Raw genomic sequence first — 24,902 nt, forward strand, 5'->3', positions numbered from 1 at the left:
TTAGTAAGTTGATAAACATGTATGTAATACTGTAGACTCTTTTATCAGCAAGTTTGACCACTAAAATGGCATGTTATTCTGATAATCATAGGCTACATGCACAATGTCAAGCAGTCAGGCCATTATCTGCAAAGTAGTTGCTATTTATCTTAAAGTAGTAATCATATTTCAGAAGTGTCATTTGTCTAAGAAATTGATGTCATTTTTTTTCCTTCTTCTTGCAGTCCTTTGTAGACATCAATGAAGATAAGTCGTTTGCCAGCTTTCTGTGGTACTTCCAACCTAAGGGATCAACTTGGATCAGATACTGGGTAGCAGCCACAGAACAGGACCTCTTTGCCCTACGTGCACCTAAGGTACACATCCTCAATATTGACAAACCCTTACTCATGCATTTACACACAGATCATCATGTGCCTGACATAAAGGCGCTTTCAACATTATTTTTAAAATGTATAAACTGTTAAGTTAGTTTTTAATGTCAAAGTAATTGTATAGTCTAATTGCTGAAGTAATGATATCAGCATTAAAGAGATCCGGTAACATTGTCTTAGATCCTTTAAAAAAATCCTTGATTTAGCTCATGCTGCAATGATAATTATAAACCTTTAGGTCAGTCAGGAACCCCATGGCTTTTACAAGCCGATCGCCTGTCTGATTATCAAGATATTTATGATTGAAAATGCGTTCATAACACTACAGTCTATTGGGGAAAACGAGTATGGTAAAACCAGTCACTCAAAGGTTTGTACTTTTTTGAGGCACTTCTTGATCATTTTTAGGGCTTCAATACCATATCACAGACACTGATAACACTTAGGGCCGTGCATTTCAGATTTAACATTGTTAAACAATCCCTTTAACAATTTGAATGATGTAGAAACTGAAATGTACATTTATGTCATGAATAAAGCCAAAGAATGATCAATTGAAAACTTTGGAGTACTGGTATGTCATTATTGGAAGGTACACCTTTTGTCCATGCATCCATTCATTTTCTTCTGCTTGGCACCAGACGATATCTTGCAGTACAGGCCTGGGTCCTGTTTCATGAAACTTACTTTGAACAACCCCTGCCACAATTCCTCGATAAATTTCCTCTCAACCGATCAAATACAGTGATTTTAGTAGCTTATAACAAGTATTAAACTTTGTTATTGATAGCATGGTTTAATGAAACAGGGTCCATGCAGGTGATATCCCACTGCTGACATCGTCTTAAAGCTGCTGCAAACATTAAAGCAATATTACATGATTAAAGTCAGTTATTTTACCAGGCGTCGGGGATATATTAAAGCCTTGGTTTAACTTCCCAGCAATGTCAAGTAATAGACAAACTCATGCATTTTTCCTTCCATTTTGTCGGTATTCATACACAATGTTCATGTATTTCTGAATAAAGGATGAGTATGTGTGTGATTTGTTGTATGGCACAATTGATTATATGTAGATTATTCGGTCACTTTATACTTATATCTTTTTTGTACACTTAAAATCAGGAGTACCATTATCAAAACCTTGATATGTAATTGATAATTGCAGTCAGTTGAGTATATTTGGACAGAGGACACTGCGTTAAAGTAATATAAAAGTACATTAAGCTTCAGCCACTATGATTAAAATGTCAAATATCTATATGTATCAAACGTCTGTTATTTTAAAGATCAAATCACATCCATTTAGTTAAATCATGATTTTCCAATGATTATTTCTAACCAGGACGTCCGAGCAGCGCTGACCCTTCCCATCAAGCTCTACAGAGCATTTGAGATGGAAGAGAAAGATCACACGGAGAGAGACTACGCATTCAAGCTGTGCGAAGGAGACAATAGCTTCATCTTTGCAGCAGATAACAAGGAAACCAAATACAAGTGAGTATCGTAGTCAGTCTGGAAATTTGGTGATGGTAAGAAGATTTTGGGTTCAAAGGTCACAGAGGTCAAATTTTGGAATCACAAGAACCACAAGTTGTTTGCATTGTGATATCTCACAAATAATTTCATCCATTTCGTCTACTGAATTTAGGGCGGGAGCATATATGGTAGCTAGGAGACGCAGTCGCATTTGTCTTTTCTTCAATAAACACCTGTACTAATGTTTGTGTCGGGTCTTATTCATTGTTTTTTGTGAGGTATCAGAGACATTTTTAGTTTTTACAAACTATCAGCTGTGTTGTTTTTTAAGAAAAGGCAATTTACATGATGTACATATATCACCAGCCTAATTCAAATATCAATGATGTTAAATTCATATTTATTTCTGAATTTTGCCTCCTCAGCTGGTTGCTGGTGTTCCATGAAGGACTTCAAAAGGTTCTTGATCCATCATCCAATAATCGAACAAGCTCCACCGACTTGTGACCTAACGTATAGTCGTTCAGCGACCTCTAGAGACTTGACAATGCAATGTACTGTTCGTGCTTCCACACCAAACTCTGATCATCTAGCAAGACAAGGCTCAGGAAGACAAAATTATTAGAAGACTTATATACTGTGCCCTGGTTTATGATCACTATTGATAAAAGGTCAAGAGATGACTTTCATGGAAACGGCGTTCTTGGAGTACATATCTGAACCTAATGTGCTGGTCAGCATGAAAAATAGACGGACTTGCTGTTTTTCTTGGAATGACCCCTGAAACTATTGTTCATCTAGATTAATCAGCAGAGAGACAAGTTCCTGAATTTGATGTGCTGTAGGATCAACAGAAATGAACAAGTGGTGCTATGGGAATTATCCTTCTTTACTAAATCCATAGTGGGAGGATCAGTACCAGTTACATCACATATGCTTCAGGATCAAATAGTATGCCATTGTTAGTTTAAGGTCTAGACAGCACTGTATTGAATGATTGAAACAAATTACTGGAATTATAAATAGTCTTGTACTTATAAATCCTGCTTTGTTTAGCTTTAAATGTATTTATGTAGTGACTATCAGGATAACTAAACTATCTGCTATGTAGAAAAACATGTTTCCACTGGAAAATCACTTTCGTTTGTATAAAATGGACATCTGCAGTTTGTAAATATTCATAGTTATATAGTGGAAACTAGGAGATTTTTGTACCGGTATGTTATATAGGAACAAAATTCTATGTCAAACTAGTCCAGAGTAGAGTTGCATTATTAGAAGGGGTTCAGTACTGGCTTGCTTGTTATACTTTTCATTTGCTTCTTGATAGGGAAAGAATATTAATTGTCATGAAAAATGTCAGGAAGACAATTAGCCAAAAGCATTTATTTTAGGTTTCAATTGTAAGGATTTTTTACACCTTTCCCTGCTAGTGAAGAGATACAAATACATAAATGTTTCAAGAGAGATTAATATTGGAGTCATATCGAAACATACAAGAAATATTTCTCTATTATCCTAGTCCTAAGCTAATATTCTTCACATTCATACTTTTTGGTTTGTTTTCACTTGTGTCATCTCTTACAACGTATATTTCATTATTTTGGTGTGTTTAGTGGTCAAAAGCTAAGATTGTCAGTTTGAAACACTACTTAATGCTAATGTTCATTGTGTTTATCATATTCAAACATATATTTTTAAGAAAATGATTGCGCTGGTCGCTTGAATATCTACAAGGTATTTAAAGATGAGAAGATGGTAAACTCTATGTAATTCTTGTCATCATGCAGACAAGCTCACTGTGCAATTATTTATACAAACACTATATTATCATGTAAATTTTGTTCCCACTTGTACATGTATATGTGCACTGAAAGTCCCTTATTAGTTACATACATAGACTAAATAGTATGGTGCTATTATATAGACATGATGTCATTTGTATTTTTTCCCTTTTCAATAGTTTAACATAAGAGTGAGATTTGTCATGTTTTTATCTTAACCCATTGAATACCAAAACCAAGATTATTCTAGCAGGACCCTACATCAAAGTCAAATCGTATTTTACAGGTTAATTGATGTTATTTAGATCAAAGTACATTACAAAAGCAAATTCCAGAATGTCATGCCTGTTAGCAGTAGAGACAGTCAATTTCTGCCTCAGAATTGCTAAGGACCTGACAGACTGGAAAGGATAGAACCATTAATTACAGAGAACGGAGATAATCCACATCAATGAGTTCTAGTTATTTCAATGGAAAAGAAAATTTGACCTTAGTCTCATTCAAAAAAAAATTGCCATGTAAGAGATTGGGTGTAAATCATTTACTATTGTCAGGATTATTTATTCAAAGAAATGAATGAAGCCCTAGTTTTCATGATGTATAATTATGGAACTATTGGGACTTTAATGAGTTTAATTATGTGCTTGATACCCAGCAATGAACATTTTACAAAAAGAAATCTATTTTTAAATATATTATAATGCACTTGTATTGCAAAATCTCTGACGGTTTTTAAATATTTTTTTATTGATGAAATGAAGTAGACAGCCTTATTTAGATGGTATCTTTTTGCAATTTTCATTTAAAGCTGTGGCACAAAGCAATTTATGAGCAAATGACATTTTTAATTGCCTTCCTTGCTGTTGATTTGTAAGAAATCAGTCGTTTGATAGTGTATATACATGTAGTTATATATATGTATGTATACCGATTGTACAAATGTTTTATACAAAGGAATATTAGATTTTACCGTGAAGTGCTTGTTTCTTTTTTTCCATAGAAAATATGATATCAGGATTTTGTGTTACATTTCACATGTCTGTAATTATGATGAGAAATACATCCAAGTAAAACAAAGGAAAATTAGGTTCGTTTTCTTCCAAAAAACTATTGTTCCTCTCTTAAGGAGGTGACTATATAACTTTCAAATTAACTATGCAGATGGAATGTATATATCAGAAATATATCCACTATCCTGCATGTTTCATGATAGAATTGGGTATTGATATTTACAGTAGTAGCAGTACAATACCTTATCACCTGTATGACCAGTGCTAAATATATATATATATACACACAGTCATTGTTCTCTTTCACCACATAAGTCATCACTTGGTATTTGAGTTATTGAATTTGTTTGATATGTTTGGCATTATGTTTTGTTGTCCGCAAAATTGAAATCATATTGAGCACCTTTTGGTGGATATAATATATTTTTCAGCTTTCACTGGTATATAAGATTAGGGTATAATCAAAATGGCTGCAAATAATATATATTCTTTGTGCGACTCTTTATTTGGTGGCTTTTAAAATACTTCTCATTCTTTTTTATCAATACATAAAAGTATATTATGCTGTGCTTCAAAAATTGATCTGTGTTATTTTGTATATGCTCCCATTCATGAAAATTGAATGACATTATATTTATGAGACTCATATGAATAATTCTCAATACTTTTCATGACATAAAATACAATTTTTGAAGTAAATATACTGCAAACAAGCTATGCCAGCTTTGGTATATCAAAATGTATTTGATCAATCTGGCAATCAAACTATAATTTAAAGCTTTCTGAAGTTCCATATTCAGGTTATGTGTGTGAATAGGGAATTATATGATAAAGTCTCTTGTATCTGATAATTTGAATTCAAGATAATATAACTCATGTAAGGTACATGTAGCAGTCTTGTCTAGGCAGGTCATTATATTAGTTCTTTCAATACGGTTTTAGTCATGGTAGATTTACTACATATTTAACCCACAAGAATGTCTTCCACTTTGATATTAAACACAAATCAAATAAAAGTCGCTCAATTCACTGAAAATGATCTTAGTTGGCAAGCAAAGTTTTTATTTCATGGAGCCTCTTTTGAGAGCAATTCACCTCATTTTTGTGAGTTTTAAAATAAAAACTTCTGTTGAGAGAGAGAGAGAGTGAAGGATACTCATGAAAAGGAATTAAAAGCGCCGTAAACGACAGAAAGAGGGAGGGGAGGAGAGAGACAGAGACAGACGGAGAGAGAGAGAGAGAGTGAAGGATACTCGTGAAAAGGAATTAAAAGCGCCGTAAACGACAGAAAGAGGGAGGGGGAGGAGAGAGACAGACGGAGAGAGACAGTGAAGGATACACATGAAGAGGAATCAAAAGTGCTGTAAATGACAGAAAGGGGGAGGAGAGAGAGAGAGAGAGAGAGAGAGAGAGAGAGAGGGGAGAGAGAGAGAGAGAGAGAGAGAGAGAGAGAGAGAGAGAGAGAGAGAGACTGAGGTTCTGTACAAAGACTGCAAACAGGTATTTTTGTTGAAATTCAATACACGTAAATAAGTACTTTAATATATACATATATTTACATCTATTTGTACAAGTATCAACATATGATATTAAGACGGTAAAGGACCACGATTTGATGAATACCATGAAAGATATACGGTACATAATAATTATCAAAATGGGGCAAAGCACTGCAGTGGTGTGGCATTTATCCTGGAGAACAACCTTCAACTTCAGTTTATTGTAATACACATAGTTAATTAATGCGATATTTTTCTATATAAACATATATCTACTGCAATTTTCTAATAGAAGTCCATCAAATATTCAATGAAAATGACTGTGAATGGTGATATAAAATATTAGTGAAGTATTTTTTATTGAGTGACAAGACTATCTAATCAACCGGGCTAAAAACAAACACTCCTGTCATTTAAATTGTCATCTGGATATGTGAAATTTCAAAATAAATTAGTACTTAAATAGGAAATTTATGTTCTTTAGGATCAGAATATGATTTTCGAAAAATTATTTCTACCTCTACTAGATATGATTATATATACATATTTATATAATTATGAATATGTTTGTCTACCTCTCTTTGCTCCATAACCATTGAATAAAGTACAGATTAATTCTTCACTATAGTGATATGATAATACATTTCCAAATATATGAATATTAACTGCATATTACTTAAGAGCTCTGATTGATAGGGATAGCATTGACTGAAGAAGTTATCATTCTTCAATGGAAGATACAAGAATAATTTATTAACAATAGAAAGTTTCTGTGTGTCCTACTACTACTACTAGATAGTTTGTGATTTTCACTATGAATGAGCCACACATTCACAATAGAAAGGTATGACCTTGTGTGACCCCCTGTAGGACTATTTTTCGTGAATACAGAAATTGTAGATGTGAACACAAACAAAGAAAACATTTGATTTGTAAAAACATTACAAAAAACGGGTTTCAAAATTTATTAAAAAAGAACTGACATGCTTTATTCTCAAAAGAAAAGTTTCCTCGTCTCCATCAGATAAGACTCACATAACTTGCAAAACTTGCAAGAAAAGAGAGAGGCCGTATATAATTTCTTTATAACATTCATGTTTCTTGTATATTAAGTTGATAGCCAGTTTATCATTTACAATTTGTGGACTTCATATGCACCACAAAAGACTCCTGTTTATGAATCACATTTTTCTGACACTTTTTGCATTCATTTGTAAAATGTGTGTGTTGTTTTATAGTATTAATGACTGCTTTGAGAGAAATAGTTGTTTTTATACGCTCAAGGGAAGGTTAGAATTGTGCTATTACCCGAGGCGTGCCGAGGGGAATAGCCCAATTGTAACCTTCCCGAGAGCGTATAAAAACAACTATTTCTCGAATATTAAAGCAGTCATTAATACTTTTATATGCCGAAAAAAAATAGACTAAAAAATAAAAAATAAAAAATACTTTTTTTTTTGGTCGAAGATGAGATTCGAACTCTTGCGTACAAAAGGAGATGTAACAAAAGTCAGCGCCTCAGACCTCTCGGCCATCGCGCGTTATTAACATGCATGGCAGTTTTGTACAATATATACATTAAAATGGATTGAAACCGGCTTCGCGTGTGATGAATGCTTCGCAAAAGCTCCATATACGGACTCTTCTTTTACTTTTGCAATGCATATTGGCACGAACTTAGATCAAGATCTATCGGCAGATGTTGTTTTTTTGTTTTTGGAAGTTTATTTTCGTCTTCATGTCAACAATGCAAGATAAAATTGTCGGTAAGATCGATCGAGATTCAATTGTATTGAAATTACCGACCAATTATTCGCACACATACGGTATCCTCCATCGCTCAAACCATTTTTTAACACGTAAACCTATGGGGTAACCATGGAGACTGACCTATTTTTTTAATAACCATGGTTATTAAAAATATTAAATGTTTTAAGCATGGTTACCGGGAATTTTACAGGAACAGTTGAAGTTTATGAATGCGATTTCGACCAATCAGATGGCTGGATTACTTAAGTGAGGTATATAATATGAAATATGGTCCTGCATCCCTGCCTACCTGCTCAATATCATGAGCATGAGTAGATAAAGACTAGCTAAACTTGATGGTGTGCAGATCTTATTCTCCCAATTGTTAGAATGTTGTCTTTTATTGTAGTTAGTTCGTTACTTTAACAATTATGTAGATTTGTTCAACCAAACTGATTCACATTATCTCAAGACTCTCATCAAGCAGATACAAAACTCTAGAAGATGTTGTGAAGAGGTCTGATGACAAGACTACTTGAGTTAGGTGGTGTGTTTCTACATGGTTCCTATACAAATCACACAGACAATCGGTCCAATCTTTCCATGTTGCCATTTCTGTTCACATTATGCTCTATAGGAACTTTATCAGAGTCTGAAGCTATAGACTACATAGCCATTGTGACGATAATGCCCTCAAAACAGAAAGTAAAACCAAACTACTATTTATGTTACCATGGCGATGAATGCCTTCATGTTCCATACTCACACACCACTTACTACTGTACATCCAATGCCAGCTGAGTATTTCGTATATGATACATGACCTTACGTGACCCCTGTCTGATGGTGACTAGTCTCTCTATGCAGCAATCCAAGTTTGGGTTCGCCTGAGGTTCGGCCTCACCGGGATTAGGACAGAGCCTTCCAATCTTATCAGCTATGGATAGCCTGCTGTCTGGGTTCACATGCAGATTGATAGGGGCAACTCCAAAGAACAATTCCTGTTAAACCAAGGCAGTGAGAGAGAGTGTGGGAGGGGGAGAGACAGAGAGAATGAAAGAAAAATGAGAAGAGAAAGAGAAAGGTGTGTGAGAGAGAGAGACAGAGAGAGGGAGAGAGAGGAGAGGGAAAGGGAGAGAGGGAGCAATAGAGAAGGAGAAAGAGACATTGATAAAAATCTATTTGATTTGATTTGATTTGATTTATTTATTTCTGTAGAAAAAAGGAATGAATAAGATTCATTCCTAGTTTTTACATACTTATGACTAAAAACATAAACATTTCTTGCAGTTTTGATGAAAAATAAAACAAACAAAAACCATATCTGGATGTAAAAATTATACTTAACGAAATGTTTCAGTACCCTACTTGTCACATGTCAAATGTCACATAAACAATAGGATAGTCAATATCAGTTGTGAAACATATCCATAATGTTATAAGTACACTACATGAGTACTACACGTTTTGTTTTAAATGGAACATTATACACTAAATATTTCATGACATAAGGAGTTAGTTTTGTGTTTTACTCCCCTGAACCAAGACGCTACATAGCTCTAAGGCCAAATAAATGGAGTTAAAAAAAAAGTGCTAAGATTAATTAAAGATAACAACTACAAAATAGATGTTTTACTTACAGCCTCTGGACCTTGTAAGATGGTCTCTACTTTCTCTGTAGAATCTTGCAGCCATAATTTGAGCCAGTAACGATACTGGAGAAGTACAACATCTTTGTCTGTATACGCAAACAAAAAGAACAATGTCTGTGTATAATATTTGCATATACATGCATCTTTAGAGAGATAGAAAGAGATAGAAAGAGAGAGAGAGAGAGAGAGAGAGAGAGAGAGAGAAAGAGAGAGAGAGAGAGAGAGAGAGAAAGAGAGAGAATACATATAAAAACAAATACTAAGATATAGTGATGAAGAAAATATAAGATAGAGCACTAGAGACAGGGAGGCACTCAGACACAAGGAGATATATAATAATATAAAAGACAAAGAAATAGATTGAAAAAGACAGGAAGAAAGGCAAAAATGGTAGATGAAATGGTGAAGTGGTGAAGAAGTCATATATTACAAAAATAGAGAGGGAGAGAGCAACTAAGCTCATGAGAATATGAGAAAGCAATATGAAAAGAAAGAGAAAGTGGGAGAGAGAGAAAGAAAGACAGGCAGACAGAGGGAGAGAAAGAGGAGAAATGGAGATGGAGAGAGAAATGAGATGCAGACAGACAAAAGACCATTTCTCCCATACTTTGCCAAAAAGAGAGCAATCATCAAATCTGCACAAACTTCATATTTTTCTTGTTAAAAATCAACACTTACATTCTTCTTAGAACGTAAAAATTGAACAGGCATTCTTAGGTATATGCAAATATACATTCAACTCTTATTATACAAAGCCCTTTATTTCTAGGTGTTTTTTCACTAATTTCACAAAGATGTCAAATGACAGTTGCTTCCTTTTGATCAAAGTGGAGCAGATTTATACCGGTGTGTTGGCTCAGTCAGTAGAGCGTCCGCCTCACAACCGGGAGGTCGTGGGTTCGAACCCCGGCCGCGTCATACCAAAAGACGTTAAAAGACGGTAGTTGCTGCTACCTTGTTTGGCGTTCAACAATAAAGGGATAGAGCAATGTCGATCTGGTGCTGCTCAGTGGCTGCCAGGCTCACGATCAATTGGGCAAATAGAATTTCCATTTTCGGTTTAACTTAATTTAACTTAATCAAATTTGAAGTGGACTTTAAAAGATTATTATTATTATTATATTATTAGATTTGTGTGGTAAAAGTGTCCTACCTTGGTGTTGATCTGGACAGCATGTGGGACAGACAAAGACCTGTGTTCTGTTACTGACCCTACTCCTACTCTGCTGACATGCTTCCCTCATGTAGAGCTTGGGTACACGCACTAGCTGCATCCCTTCTTTCGTCAAATTCAAACTCTCTTGTACCGTCAAGTCTAATATATATTTAAAAAAAATCAAATTTAAAAATAAATCAAATAAACCATGCTCATCTTTGACTCCCAATCTCCATCCCTTCTTTCATCAGAGTCAAACTCTCTTGAACTGTCAAGTCTAAATAAAAAATGCAACAATATTCCACTGTTGATGCATTATGTCAAAGTGTTTTAAACACATCCTTGTTTATGTTGAGTATTGTAATGAGGTTGTATTTTGAAAGAAACTATAAAGGTTTATACTAACTTCTTAATAATCAGTAAATGGCATTTTAGTGTATGGAATAGTTTCAATCAACAGAGATGAAAAAAAAGCAATTTTAATCACTTACATCAGCAACATCTCAAATACAGATATGCATAAAGCAAAACATGCACACAAGAAGTGGGTATGTTATTACATTTAATCTAATATGCTTGCAAAAGGAAGGTTTGTGAATGTGGAAACAGTTCTTTGATGAATATAAAGATCATTAAGAAGAAATGGCCTTCTGTCATAACTATGGCTGTTTCCTCAGTAATAATTACATAACATTATTTGTAAATGTGTTTGTAGTCCAATATGGTATATGTGCAATTACATACTCATAAACTTGCATTCATATTTTTCAACAGCCACTTATAGTAAACAGATTTATTTCATCCATAAAATGTAAACAAAATGAAAGTACAAGTAGATATTGACCTTTGATGTATGCTAGAGCAGTAACACCTTCATTGTTCTTTTGAGGGGTCATCACTGTCGTGACTTGCCTTCCTTTCCGTCTTGTCACTTTCTCTCTTTCTTGGTTTCTTTCCGGTGAAGAATCTATGATGGAAATCAGGAGCAAATGAACAGAGAAATCAAGTTTCAAATACAAAAAAGATGTACTACAAAATCAAAGAATAGCAACAGATACAGACATTCTGAAGCTTCAGTATGTCTGTATTGGTTGCAATACATAAAAGCATAGAATAGGGTTAATTTCTTGTAACATATCTAACATATCGACACATGCCCGAGTGTTCCTGATAAACTGCTTACAAAGGTCATCGATATACAAATAATACACATCAGTTAGGGCATTAGTAAGAATTACCCACACAAGGTACCTCTGGAACAGTCTAACACGCCCAAGGCAAAAGCCGAGGGTGTTTGGACTGTTTTGAAGGTACCGAGTGTGGGTAATTATACGAATGCCCGAACAAAATGATGTGTATTATTTGTTTTACGAGATTAAAAAAACAACATCAATAAGGCATTTTAATACATATGTTAGAATATTTTCTACAAAGATACAGGGTGTACTAACAAAATTAATGTTGAGTTTTTGTTGTTGTTTGAAGATACTGGAACATTGTTAGAGATCATCAACAGTTATTTCGTTGGAAAAGTGATGTTTAAAACAGACAAGTTTGAAAGATGTTTTCTCGCAGAGGAGAGGGAGACAACTTACCACTGGAATCCCCCGCCTGCCTTCTGATCCTTCTACTTCTCCTTGGAGACTGAGATCTAGAATAAATTAAGAAAATAAAATTGTTATTGATACTATCTGAAAATATCAAACCAGATATCCTGGTTGAGTGAAGCAATAAACATGGATACTGTAGTATGGATACTGTTTAGTTAAACCACATAATGATAAGTGCAAAATATCTCAGTGGGAATATAGGGTCCCCCATCATTTGTTCTGACAAGTTACAGGTATAAATTTGCAATCAGGTTTTTAGGTTAGGTTTAGGGTTAGGGTAAGGGTTAGGGTTAGGTTAAGGGAGAGTGTTTGGTCCAGGATCAAAGGTAAGAACTTGGTAAGTGTAGGACTGCAGAACGACCGTCGTAGTGGCAGGTGTCATAAAACCAATTAAAGAATTCTATAGCATGCCAAACTAACCCTTGTTCTGCCTTTCTCTTCCTGTCTTTGTCTGACCTTGACTGTTCATCTTGAGGTGGATTGGTTGCAGCATTCTTAGCGGTTGGTATCCTACAGCTTCATTACAAATAAAGAAACATCAAACAGAAAGCATTATTACAATGCCACTACCTGTAGTGAAAATAAAACATTTAATTAACATTTTTAAGAAATGTTCTTTCTCATTTGTTTTCAACACTGTAAGAGTGACGGGACTCTAGGAATATAATGGTAATTTCTTAGTACCATCTGAATTAATCCAAAAATTTAATTGAAACTGGGTATGGTAATGAAAACTTTTCATTCTGGACAACAAATAATATAATTACATTATGAGGAATTGGACTTTCTACACAAATTCAATTGCAGTGCCATACATGATCTTTTCGATTGTGAAAGTTCATCTGTGTTGGTAATATGTATGTTTGAATTTAGAGGTAAAGATGTTGCATTGAGATCGAAAGTGAAACTTTCAAACAAATGATATTTTCATAGAGTTCATACAGTACTTGAAAACTAAAACAATGCAATATTGTCTTTGAAGATGAACAATACCAAAGTAGTTAAATGACTAATCCTTTCATAAAGTTGATAAAATACAGAAAGAGTAATTTTTGAACATGAACAAGAAGACAGTACCTCATTCTGCATTTTGAGCAGAAAAGATGTACAAAGTCCTGGATGGTCCTAGGGTAGTAGTCTACTACCGCAGCCTTCAAGCGGAATAGAAGAGGCGGGTGGTCCATCATGCGCTTTATCTTGGAAACCCGACTGTCATGGTAACTTGTGATGACTGAAGTGACATAGAAGAAAAGGATAACGATAATAATGATAATAATAATTGTGTTTACCCAGGGAGGCTTCATCATCATAAATGCTGTTCTTCCTGTGGACTCTGCCTTGACTATTACCGCAGCAATTACCAGAAACCCATTTACACCTGGGTGGAGAGAGGCTAATGTGGTTAACAAGGACATCAGTGCCGGGCTGGGATTTGAAACTTCAACCCTTGGGTTGAGAGTCAAGTGAATGAACCACTACACCTCAACCTAATCCTAACCTACATCTGATTAGGGAATGAAACTGAAAGAACAGTGCTGTAAATATCTATTGATAAATCATTTACATTAATTACACTACTTATTTGGTTTCGAGGTGACAAACATTTCACAAGGCTGTTTTAAACAATTGAATAACAACTGAACAAACAATTCAGTTATCAGACAACCACCTAATTCCCGAACAAAAGCAACACAAACAATATTATAATGATAACAGCAATGACAATAATATTGTCATATTTATCAGGGTAGCCTCATCAGTATTAATATTGCTCTTCTCAATGGCCCTGTATTTATTACGACCCCAGCAATGTCATGTATCCATTCGATACACATGGGTCAAAAGGGGCAAATAAGGGTAAAACACCTTGTCCAAGGATGTAAGCACCAAGCAAGGAGCGGACTTAGCATCTCTCATGAGAAAGTCATTTGTTTCTTATATTCATGTATATTGTAACTTTTGATTTGTGACAGTGATGAATGATAATACGGGGAGAAGCCTCGAAAGGTCAATGGCCTTTGCTACTCTCTCACACCCACTTCATCACAGTGTACACATCTTTTCTCAATTGTCTATTTTCTGTACGATATTGTTCTGAAATTGTTTATTTCTGCATATTTTAATATTGTATTTTTTAAGAGATGTGAAATAAATGAATTTGAATTTGATAGCATTGATCAAAATACCAAAGGGCTCCCACTTTAACAATTTCTTTAAATGATGAACACATTGCATGCAGAGGTGGTTGCTATATTGGATAACCCTCTAACAAGCTCTTCATGGGGTAGAAACTTTACCTGAAATGGGTTGCTGCATACACTGGAGCTCCTGCTCACTGTTGAAGGAGCTAGGCCAGCTGGCATTGTCAGGGTTCTTCTGTCCTTGAGTCGATCTTTCTCCATCAGTCATTCCTAAGGAGTCTAGTACCTCCCAGTCAAGGTTATCAAGCTCAATATCATTACTTCCTGACCTTTGACCACTACTATGTGGCCCTTGACCGGTATCTAATGACCCTTGACCGATATTCAATGACCCTTGACCATTACTTGATGGCTGGTTTTTCCTTGTACTCAGCTCTTCCATTCTCCTGAGTTATGAGAAAGAGGAAAGAAAATCTAATTTCAACATTCACTCATCAGATTTATTTAGTCAAAGATGTAGGGTTAGGATTAGGCTTAGTCATAGAGTAAGGGCTAAGCTTAAGGCTAGGGCTAGAGTTAGGTATGGTGTTTAGTCCAAGGCTGGAGTTAGCAATTTGGTTAGCATAGAAAATTGCTTGAGGACTAATTGCTGCAGAAATATATCCAAAGAACCGGGGACATATCAAAAGCTGTCAACTTTAATCAGAACACTGCAGTATTAGAATAGCAATGATCAGGGTTGTACATTAATTTAGGGTAGGTCTGGTATGAGGGTTAGGCTAAGGATTAGTTTTACAGTTAGGTCTAAGCATAGGGCTAGTGCAAGGGTTAAGTATGGTGCTTGGTCCATGATTAAATTTGGAATATTGTTAGCATTAGATAATTGCTGCTGAAATATATGCATAGAACCAGAGACATTTCAACAACTGTCAACTTTCTCCAAACATTTTTCAATATTTGAATGGTGAAGATCAATATTTGAAATACTTGTTGAAGAAATAAATTTTTCCCTGACATGATAGCACTAGAATGACACAGAAACTTGAAAATTAATAAAGTTAGCATGAAAATTATTAAGGATCATAACTACTTGGCAACTTTGGTCACATTGTGTTTCACAAATGTAGGTACAATATGAATTCAAGTGATGTACTCTAGAATATATTTTGCATATTACCTAAAGTTACATTTAAAAAAAAATCAAATCACCAATCAAATCTAAATAGATAAAACAAAACAAATAACAAAAATATTTTAAAAACTGTCAAGTGCAATGCAGTTGTGTTAAAAGCATGTTAACTATCATCTAGCATGGCTCATTTCCTTTATACCTCTCTGTACATGAGAAGCTGTCAACACTGGAACAAGGGAAGGATGAACTATTTGAATATCAACTCACCTCTTCATGACACGGACGTCCTCTTCGTATTCCTTCATGACCACCAGACCCCTGCCGTACGCTGTCCCACGATGCAAGACCAGTTCAATCATGTCGGTGTCATTGTTATCTTGGTTGGTTGGTGCCGTGTTGGGCGGTATGTAGGATGCAGCATGTAGGTTATAGAGCCTTACAAAGTCACCTGGCTGTAGGATGACAATCCAATAGAGAAAATGATCAATTTTCTTGTAAAATTCCATGCTTTTTTGTCTCATGTGCAACTAAATGCATCAAGGATTTTTGTGTATTGAAATATTGAAATTGAAATACTTTGTCCTACTCAAGTCCTTTTAGAGCTTGAATCAGACAAAGTATCAAGTAAAAAGATACCTTTGGTGTCAACTTATAATCATAACACAATATAACATGGTAATTCTGGGAAACATTTGACTTTCCTAAATACATGCCAATATATTTCATCTCTGAATTCATACACAATGTATCCTCCTTTGGGTATTAAATGCACTTTCATCAGACACCTTTTAAGGGAATGAGTCATTACAGGATTACTTGATACACACCCATTTATGGACCTTCTTTAGCCTCATTGCTGAGTTACTACCATGAAGTTTTGTTCCTTCAAACGCATAAAAATGCCAACGTAACCTCCGACACTTGCAAACATTGGTTCCACTCCATATATATTCTAAGACCATGCGTACCTTGAGTTCTCGACCAGCCTTCATGTGGTTATCATAGAGGGCGACATCCAATATCAGACCTTCTGCTCGGCATGCCAACTCAGTGTCCCATTTTACTTGTACTTTACTCACATCCAGACATCGAACTGGCCTGCAGAATATGAAATACCACATATAAAACCGATCAATATCAGTAGTTAATATTCCACCCTACCAGAAACCCACTCAACATGCCGTCAGTACATGACAAAAAATAACTCCCTTGATTTTGTAATTTTTCAGAAGTATGCTCCCTCTCAATATTTGTTATACAAAATCCTGAATATACTATAAAATGCTAAGTGTACACAGATACAAGTTTCAGTTGAGATTCCAATAACATTTTTGGTATAGCCTCAAAATCAATACCTGTCAAGAGTTGAAATGCAGAGATTCAAAATCAAGTTCATGCTAGTTGATATCCTTGGTTATGGTGCTCCTCTGTCCTTACTGAGATGTTTTTGTTAGAGCTTATGCCACGTATCCTCTTGTTTCTTATCAACATAAATATACTTCATCTCTTGGCATCTCAAGTAAAATTTAGCATCAAATATAAAACACAGGTATAAAGATAATCATGTAAGCTTGCCGCCATTAGAGAATTGGTTTGAAAAACAAAGAATTACTATTAAAGCTATTCTTGTCTGGCCATAAAGTGCAGTCATGAACATGACAATATAGAAAAAAGTAAAAGAAAAGCCCCATACTACAATCACATCTGAAGAACAGCAAACCAGATTTTTTTTTTAAGGCAGCAAAGGTAAATAATTCAGTCTTGCCAATTTCATTATAACTTTAATACATGTATTTTATTAGGGAACATGACTAGCAGAGCATACCACATACCATTTGTACTTGGTGCCATCCCACACTTTAATAAGCACACAACTTTCTGCTGGGATGATCACCACGGCAACAACCTGACATATGAGGTCAAAGTACTCTCGGGATACAATTTGAGAGAGGGTCCAGCTCTTGCCTGCCAGGGGCACCGATGTCTGCTGTGTCGCCCACAATCGGAGTTCTTGAACCTACATGTATGTAAATTAAAACACCTATATTATAGCAGAATCATATGTAATAGAATTTAAGGTATATCTTAATAGAAGCAGGAGGAAGGCAAAAGTGTAACATCTTGTGCCACGGTATCTTGACAAATGTATAAATTAAACTTATGCAATATCGTTGTACATAGCCTACAAGCATGTATGTTTGTTAATATATGTTAGCATTGTGTACGATCATCATTTAAATGATTCCTTGAGAGGAAAGGTAGAGTAAATGTGTAAGCAGCAGATGGCAGTATACGTAAATCTGAAGTAGTGACAGGAGAATACCCTGCCTTTAAAGACTACTGCAACTCTTTTGAAACTTTATTTTGTTGTAATAAATAAATAAAAACTGTATTTGGAAACATGAACGTTAAACTCAAGGTTAGAATGTGAGTGCAAGTTTTTGAAAATGTTTTATGCTTCTATCCTCACCTTTTCCTTGTCTTGATCTGACAAAGTGTAGTTTACACTGGACGACCTGGGTTCCACAGGAGCATTGGGTCTGCCATCAAAGACTAGACTTGAGAAGCCATCCCCCTTGGCCCCCTGTAATTGATTGTTGTACTGCTGGATCTACGCATTGCAAAGAAATGACCAAACACTAGATTTCTGACCTTTCCTTACCAACATTTTAAAAATCTGAAACAATTGAGCATTTAATAGCTATTTATATATCCTGCATCAATTGTTGCCATCAAATTTACTATGCATGTTTTACGATAAAACTGCTAAATTTACTAATGAAGATGCAAAAAATTGCTAATTGTTCTGCATGTAAAAAACACAAATGTTATTTTAAATTAATATGCCTATATAGCAATTCTACTCTTATGTTGTTATTTTTTTCCATGGCATATAGCCTTTGGCACATAAAAGTCTTTCACATGATAAATAAGCTTCAGCAAATATATGGATATGCAAATTTAATCTCACATTACAACTCAAGGACAGTATATGTCGAAGTTTTTGTTCTTCTTTGAGATAGTTAATATTGAATTGATACAACAAGTAATACTTCTTTTTCATGATAGTGTGATTAATCATCAGCTCTTGATTTAATCACAACGAGTGTAAAATGAACCTTGTGAACTCATTACATTATCACTTATGATCACCTATGAATTACTACTCTAATTCCAACCCTATAACTTAGAAAAAACAAATTCCTGAGCAATCATCGCAGGAGCGAATGTTGGGTCATGAATTAAATATATAAATCACCACATTGACTGTCGTACCTTGAGTCTGTGTAGCCTGACAATATCTCCTATGCTATGGACCTGGGGAAGCTTCTTGATGTCTTGATGAAAGATGACACATTTAAGACCAAAATTGTCTTGAGGCAGGGATGGATCGACAATGGTCAGGGACATACAGTAGTCTATGGAGGATAGAAACATTCCTGGTTAATATTTCTACCACCAAAATGAAATTTAAACAAATTTTATATTAATAATTTTCAAAACAGTTTAGAGATTGGATCCCTCCCCCCCCCCCCCCCTCCTTACTCCTTCTTTAAGGGAATAAGGGTCTACATTTATGTCTTGTTACAAACCAAATCTACTCGCCTGGGCCTTTAGTTTTGTATGGTGGCTTGAAGAATTTGACAACACCATACACATCTACAGATCTGGCTTCCTTGACGTCATTCAAGCATTTGTATTCATATGTTCTCTTGGACTATAGAAGAAGAAAAATAATTACAATCGACATTCATTAAAATATGTGTACAGGACATATGTCATATTGAACATAAAACTCAATCCGGTAATCATAAAGCAAGGATGTAAACATAAAAGAAATCAGAATGAGATTTGAAGTTATCAAATATCTATTAATAGAAATCTTCCTTTTTCTCTTCAAATGAAACAATGGATTGGGATTATAGCTTCTAAACCCTTATTAAATTTTGGTACAACCCATATGAACATTTCTTTTCATTTAAGCAGATAACTAGCAAGATTTTCTCACTAATCTTAAAAATTCTCTGAAAATGGAGAAAAAATTAGATGTTAACTACTTCTAAATTTAGCTGTAATCACAATAAACTTCCAATATTTTCTTTTTTAGCTTCTACTACCTGTAAATTATTTATGCAAAAGATTCAACGAACAATTTAAGTCTTTGAAGAAAATTTGTGTTACAATTTTTATTGAATTAAACATTAATTATGACCCTGCATTTTCTTTTTATTGTGACATTTCCATATATACCCATACAACCAATGTCAAAATTCTAATCATTCTTTTCATCGCAAAGTTAGCCAGGTTTCTTACTTTAATGGGAGATGATTCTGCAGTGATGGTTACCATCCTGCCATGGATGGCCTTAGACGGTGTTCCCTGCTCACTACCTGCATGGTCCGTGGTTGTTGTAGGGCCTTTTTGAGTGGTAGGGGCTGTTGTAGTGGCAGTGGCTGCTGATGTGGATGCAGTGTTGCTACCACCCTGTTCTTGTTGTGGACACACCTAAAACAGTACAGGATTTTGATTGGGATAGGAGTACAACTATTTTATACACCAACAATGGGTCATAGTATTGGAAAGTAAAGACTAATTAGTTGAAAAGAATGCATCTTCGTAACAGGTAACCATCTTTAATGCCTTAGCACAACCCAGGCAAATCAGAAGGAGGAAAGTATCTGCTTTCTAACAGATCTTACTAATATTTGTTTTCATACCGATTTCCTTTTCTTTTCATTTTGTTGTTGTTAAAATTAGACACTCTTTTCCTACAAAAGAATAAGAAAAGGACTTACCCAAACAAGTGCATGACTTCTTCCTTTATGAACCATCAGCTGGCATTTATGATGGCCATCTTTAGTGAATGTGTGAGAACGCTCTATCACAGCATTGCTAATAAAGATGGTATCCTAAAAGAGATAATTTAAATACAAATTCTCATTAATATGAAGTATACAAAATTCAGCAGAAATGTAAACAAGACACAGACAAGGAATACAGACCTGTGTAAAATGCAAAACATCTAATATTTATTAATAAGGTATATAATTACCACAAAAAACCACCCCCAAACAACATAAAACATAATGCCAGCTTGCCTGACTTTTTTCAAATCCAGCATACTTTCTTTTCATTCCTGGGAGAGCAGTAGTGTCATTAAGATGTCTAAAAATCAAACTATGCCGAACATAAAATGTGATTTTTTTTTTTTTTTAAATTAAAAAATTGTAAATCATTATTTTACTTGTATGTGGGACACCAACATCTTTAATGTAATATAAAGATGATTTTCCTGATGGAAGATTACTATGAAAATCTTAACACAAAGAAGAAAAATCTTTTTCATAATTAATCAACTTGAAAAGAACAAGATTTTTTTTCTTTTTCAAATACATACAGTACATGAAAAGTGCAGTGTTCCAATTATCATTTTATACACAAAACTACATTTATCACAAATCGATGCTCCCTACACACATAAAGCCCAAATTTGTATTGCAAATCAACAACATTCCAGTCTCTACATATGAAGTGAAGAGTCGCCATAGTTACTTACCCCATTCTTATAAGCATCAATCCCTGTTGCAAAGTCACCAAATGTATAGACATTGATGTGAGTTGATGAAGACTCCTCCAGAACTAACCTCAAGACAGGCAGCTTGCCTTTGGTTATCAATGGACTACGGTCAACCATTTTACCCTGAGAAATAGAAAGACAAAAAATAAAGAGAATTTTGATTTCTAGTAAAATTCAAAATTATTTGTGAATTTTCTTTTTCATCAATCTTTTTTTATTCCTTTGTTGAAGAAGAATATCAGAGCAATATGGACAGGATTGCTCTTACATTTCAAATGACTTGATAGAGTTTCTGCCTCTGGACCAAGTTTTGAATGCCATGGATTGTGTAGTCCTATGCCATTATATCTGTGTCCAATACTCCTGTAATTTTCATCAACATTTATTAAATTTGCTACAACTTGGATTCTAGCAACAATATAAATATATTATTCTTAAATTCTGCTTATTCAAAAATGTCTCAGGAAGTACACCATTTGCAAAGCAATGAAGCATAATACATTTTTTTAATATCTGTACATGGACATATTTTTTTTTTTCTATCCAACAACATTTAACCAGTATCAACCATAAATCCATCATTAAAAGTAAATATAAGCAATTCAGACTCTTTAAGGCCATGAACAAATTGAAATGGCCAGCTTCACGCAAGTTCACGGCAGGGGTTAAAGGCGCAATAAATAATGATGATAACAATAATCTAAAGACACTTACCATCACATATCTGTTGAGTAATGTGCTAGATGGATGTAATTCTGATAAGGATATCTTCTGAAGCCCGGCTAACTCAGGAGCAAGGTCTGACTCTGACATCTCCTTAAAGGCAGCCATCTTGACAACACTGCTTCCTAATTTATCTGGAAGTGACAAAATTGTAACAGTATGTAAAAAGGGTTTATTTAAAAAAAATAGCAAACTGAAGAAGTACTTCCACTTGAATTTGTGACACTGTAACATTGTCATTATATCAATGTTGTGCTTAGTGGTGTAAAAAAAAAGCATGAAAATGTGTCCTTAAAAAAAAACTGCATAAAATGAGGCTGCACACGTAGAACTTCTTACATTTAGCGCATGCGCAGAACGTTCATCCGATCTCAGCGAATTGCAGCCTCAGTCATTGTCCTAAATTGCTGACAAGTGTCCTTCTTATTTGCTTTCATTGGCTGCTGTTCACGAGGAGAAAGCTTGCTATTTTCCCTTAAATCCGATACCAAAATCATGATATTCCAGTCAAAGACTCTATTTGTTACAATTTTTCAGCATCCTTAAAAGGTTAAGTATTTCACCAAAGTTTAAGACAGACTTAGACCACCTAGATAGGTCTACGTAACTTTTTTTGAAGTTTGACTTTGAATTTTTTTCATTTTTCGCATATTTAAGGTACAAACTGGAAACTTAGATTGCGCTTAAGTTAAGTAGGCCCTCTCTCACTTAAATTTAAAGCCACTCGAGCGGATCGGCCAATCAGAACGCGTAAACGTACAGCGCTCAATGCGCAAAGTTCGGCGCTTGTTCAGAAACCTATCCAAAATTTGACCCGTCACACCGTCGTGGAGATACCCTCATAAAACATACCCAAAATGAAGTAAATTTAATATTCATTAAATGTCCAAATAAAGATCATGAGTTAAAAGTCAATTTTCTTGTAATTTTTGGAGTATTTTTCGCAAAACATTGACAGATCTTTAGTATACCTTTTCACAGGTTTCACGGCAAACTGCTACACAATACAAGTGCATACCGATGGTGGGTTGCAGATGGGCGCACGCGCACCTGTGTGAAGTTATCTACCGTAATAAGGATCTGAGACATTACGGTAGATAACTTCACACAGTCACAGGCGCGTGCAACCCAAAGTTCTTTGTGCCAGTGCTGCAATTCAACGAGATCGGATGAACGTCATGCACATGCATGCATACAGTCAGTAAATTATACCATCATGTTTAGTTTTAGCTCATACCACATTTTTGAATTAGTATTAGTAAGACTTTCAAAATATCACAAATGCCTGAGTGGTCTTCCTAAGTTTGACTAGATCTAGCCTACCGCAAACATAATTTTTAACATGTGGGACTGTAATTAATAAATCATCGACATTAAAAGGTACTAAATTTCGAAAAGAATGGTTATTGCTCTTCTAAAATTCGATTTATTCTTACCTGAACTGATTCAAAGATACAATATAAGGAAAAATAATGTGAAAAACATGGGCATTTTGTTGATTTCTAAAATCTTATTTTCGGTATCTCTTTCTCAAACTCAAAATTTGAAATCGCGCTCCTTGTTGTTGTTGTTGTTCGTTTGGTATTATAATGGCTATTAGTCAAATTTGACTATTGTTGCCAATTTCATCGCATCTCTTTCTTTTAATGTCTTGGTAAAATTATTATTTCTTTCTTTATTTTTCCAATCTCATTTTAATATAATATTAGTCATAGTCTACAAAAAAAATAAAAACAAAAAATTATTTCAAATTAAACCACGATCCGCACACAGTTCCAACTCACGCTGGCCCTGTCCTTTCTATGATGCCTTCTTACCAGCCCAGCGAGTTATGTTACGCCGTACGCTTCTCGGTTGATAAACTCAACCTAGGTCACTCTGGCATAGACAAGGGGGCGTCGTGTACCTGTATGTTTAGAGGGTTTATTTATTTATTAGGAGAAAGACAACTGCATAAGCAAAACACTTGTGGGCTTTATTAGTTTATATGAGTTAGTTCATGAAATTATTTATATAGCGCATGACTTTTAACTACTATAATCATTGGGGGGTGACATGCTTTCGAGTAATGATATAGCAAGTTTTAATTGCTTTTTTTCTTTTCCCCAGCAGATTTCATGTATCCTTCTCTCTCTCTCTCCTCTCCACTTCCCTAAAGTTGTGTGTATGTATTAAGATATGTTTTTCGATTGGTCAAATAAATAATGTTAAATTGTTTCAATCATTATTTTTTTTTTTTTTTTAATTAAAAAAATTGAATAAAATAGGGTGTCGCCAAAACAACAAACAACGTTTTCTTTAACATGAGACCACACCATAGAGATATATGGACCACACTGACCTCTGCATGAGACTCTCATTCTGGCAACTGACGGACTTTATAGAATTTAGTGTCTTTGCGGCCCTGTCAATTAGCCCCCCCCCCCCCCCGGAAAAGAAATGGTTGATTTGTTTGACATTTTAATAATTCGTTATACTCTCGGTAAATTATCTGGTGAAGATTATCTTAAAAGTTTGTATGTTTGTTACATTTTTATTTCTGCATTTTTCAATATACAAACTAGGTACATAATATATTATTCCGGGATATTACTAACAAAAGTTAAAAAACGTATATAATATCGTAATATTAATCAAATAAATCATTCTATCTTTCAAAAAATACAGTTGACAAATCATTTCAAATTTGGACAGGATCGACTGAGAGACCGCTTTGAACGTGAGTGGCAGCCTCAGGAAAATATACTATATGGGCGACCAACCTGTATAATAGTATAATCAGAAATAAATAAATCATAATTTGCAAGAAAGGGTGATCGATCATGTACAAATGCAAACAGTAGCCCTTTTCCACACAAAATGAAAGTTTGCAAGCAGGGGCGGTATAAAAAAAGTCTTTCAAAGTGGGTGGGCCGGGGCACCGACAAAAAGGGCACTTTCTGGATACAAAGGATAACCTCGAAGCGAAATAAAAATAAAAATTTTGACATTAAATATATATTCTTACATTGTATT

At 34.8% G+C, this 24,902-nt stretch overlaps 2 protein-coding genes across 6 annotated transcripts in view; one reads left to right on the top strand and one right to left on the bottom strand.

Annotated features, from left to right (window-relative positions):
* Positions 1 to 5,683, top strand: part of LOC580410 (FYVE, RhoGEF and PH domain-containing protein 4) — a 56,889-nt gene extending 51,206 nt beyond the window's left edge. For all 5 annotated transcript variants that reach the window (XM_030972996.1, XM_030972998.1, XM_030972997.1 and 2 more), the window contains 3 exons: positions 225 to 356; positions 1,720 to 1,871; positions 2,279 to 5,683. In XM_030972996.1, coding sequence (XP_030828856.1) covers positions 225 to 356; positions 1,720 to 1,871; positions 2,279 to 2,360 — 366 coding nt within the window. In that variant the 3' untranslated portion in view covers positions 2,361 to 5,683. The remainder of the gene's footprint in view (positions 1 to 224; positions 357 to 1,719; positions 1,872 to 2,278) is intronic.
* Positions 5,684 to 8,175: 2,492 nt separating this feature from the next.
* On the bottom strand, positions 8,176 to 23,442 carry LOC100893753 (protection of telomeres protein 1). Its single transcript, XM_030973001.1, has 19 exons — positions 23,324 to 23,442; positions 21,879 to 22,021; positions 21,144 to 21,287; positions 20,383 to 20,496; positions 19,901 to 20,092; positions 19,193 to 19,304; positions 18,863 to 19,005; positions 18,057 to 18,197; positions 17,419 to 17,603; positions 16,555 to 16,684; positions 15,854 to 16,038; positions 14,611 to 14,900; positions 13,391 to 13,544; positions 12,734 to 12,829; positions 12,299 to 12,354; positions 11,548 to 11,670; positions 10,701 to 10,862; positions 9,536 to 9,633; positions 8,176 to 8,896 (listed from the first exon to the last, which is right to left on the bottom strand). The coding sequence occupies exons 2-19, from the start codon at positions 21,993 to 21,995 to the stop codon at positions 8,672 to 8,674; spliced, it is 2,667 nt and encodes an 888-aa protein (XP_030828861.1). The 5' UTR covers positions 21,996 to 22,021; positions 23,324 to 23,442; the 3' UTR covers positions 8,176 to 8,671.
* Positions 23,443 to 24,902: the final 1,460 nt, after the last annotated feature.

The sequence above is a fragment of the Strongylocentrotus purpuratus genome, unplaced genomic scaffold, assembly GCF_000002235.5.
Source record: "Strongylocentrotus purpuratus isolate Spur 01 unplaced genomic scaffold, Spur_5.0 spur5_scaffold_6, whole genome shotgun sequence".
NCBI lineage: Eukaryota > Metazoa > Echinodermata > Echinoidea > Camarodonta > Strongylocentrotidae > Strongylocentrotus > Strongylocentrotus purpuratus.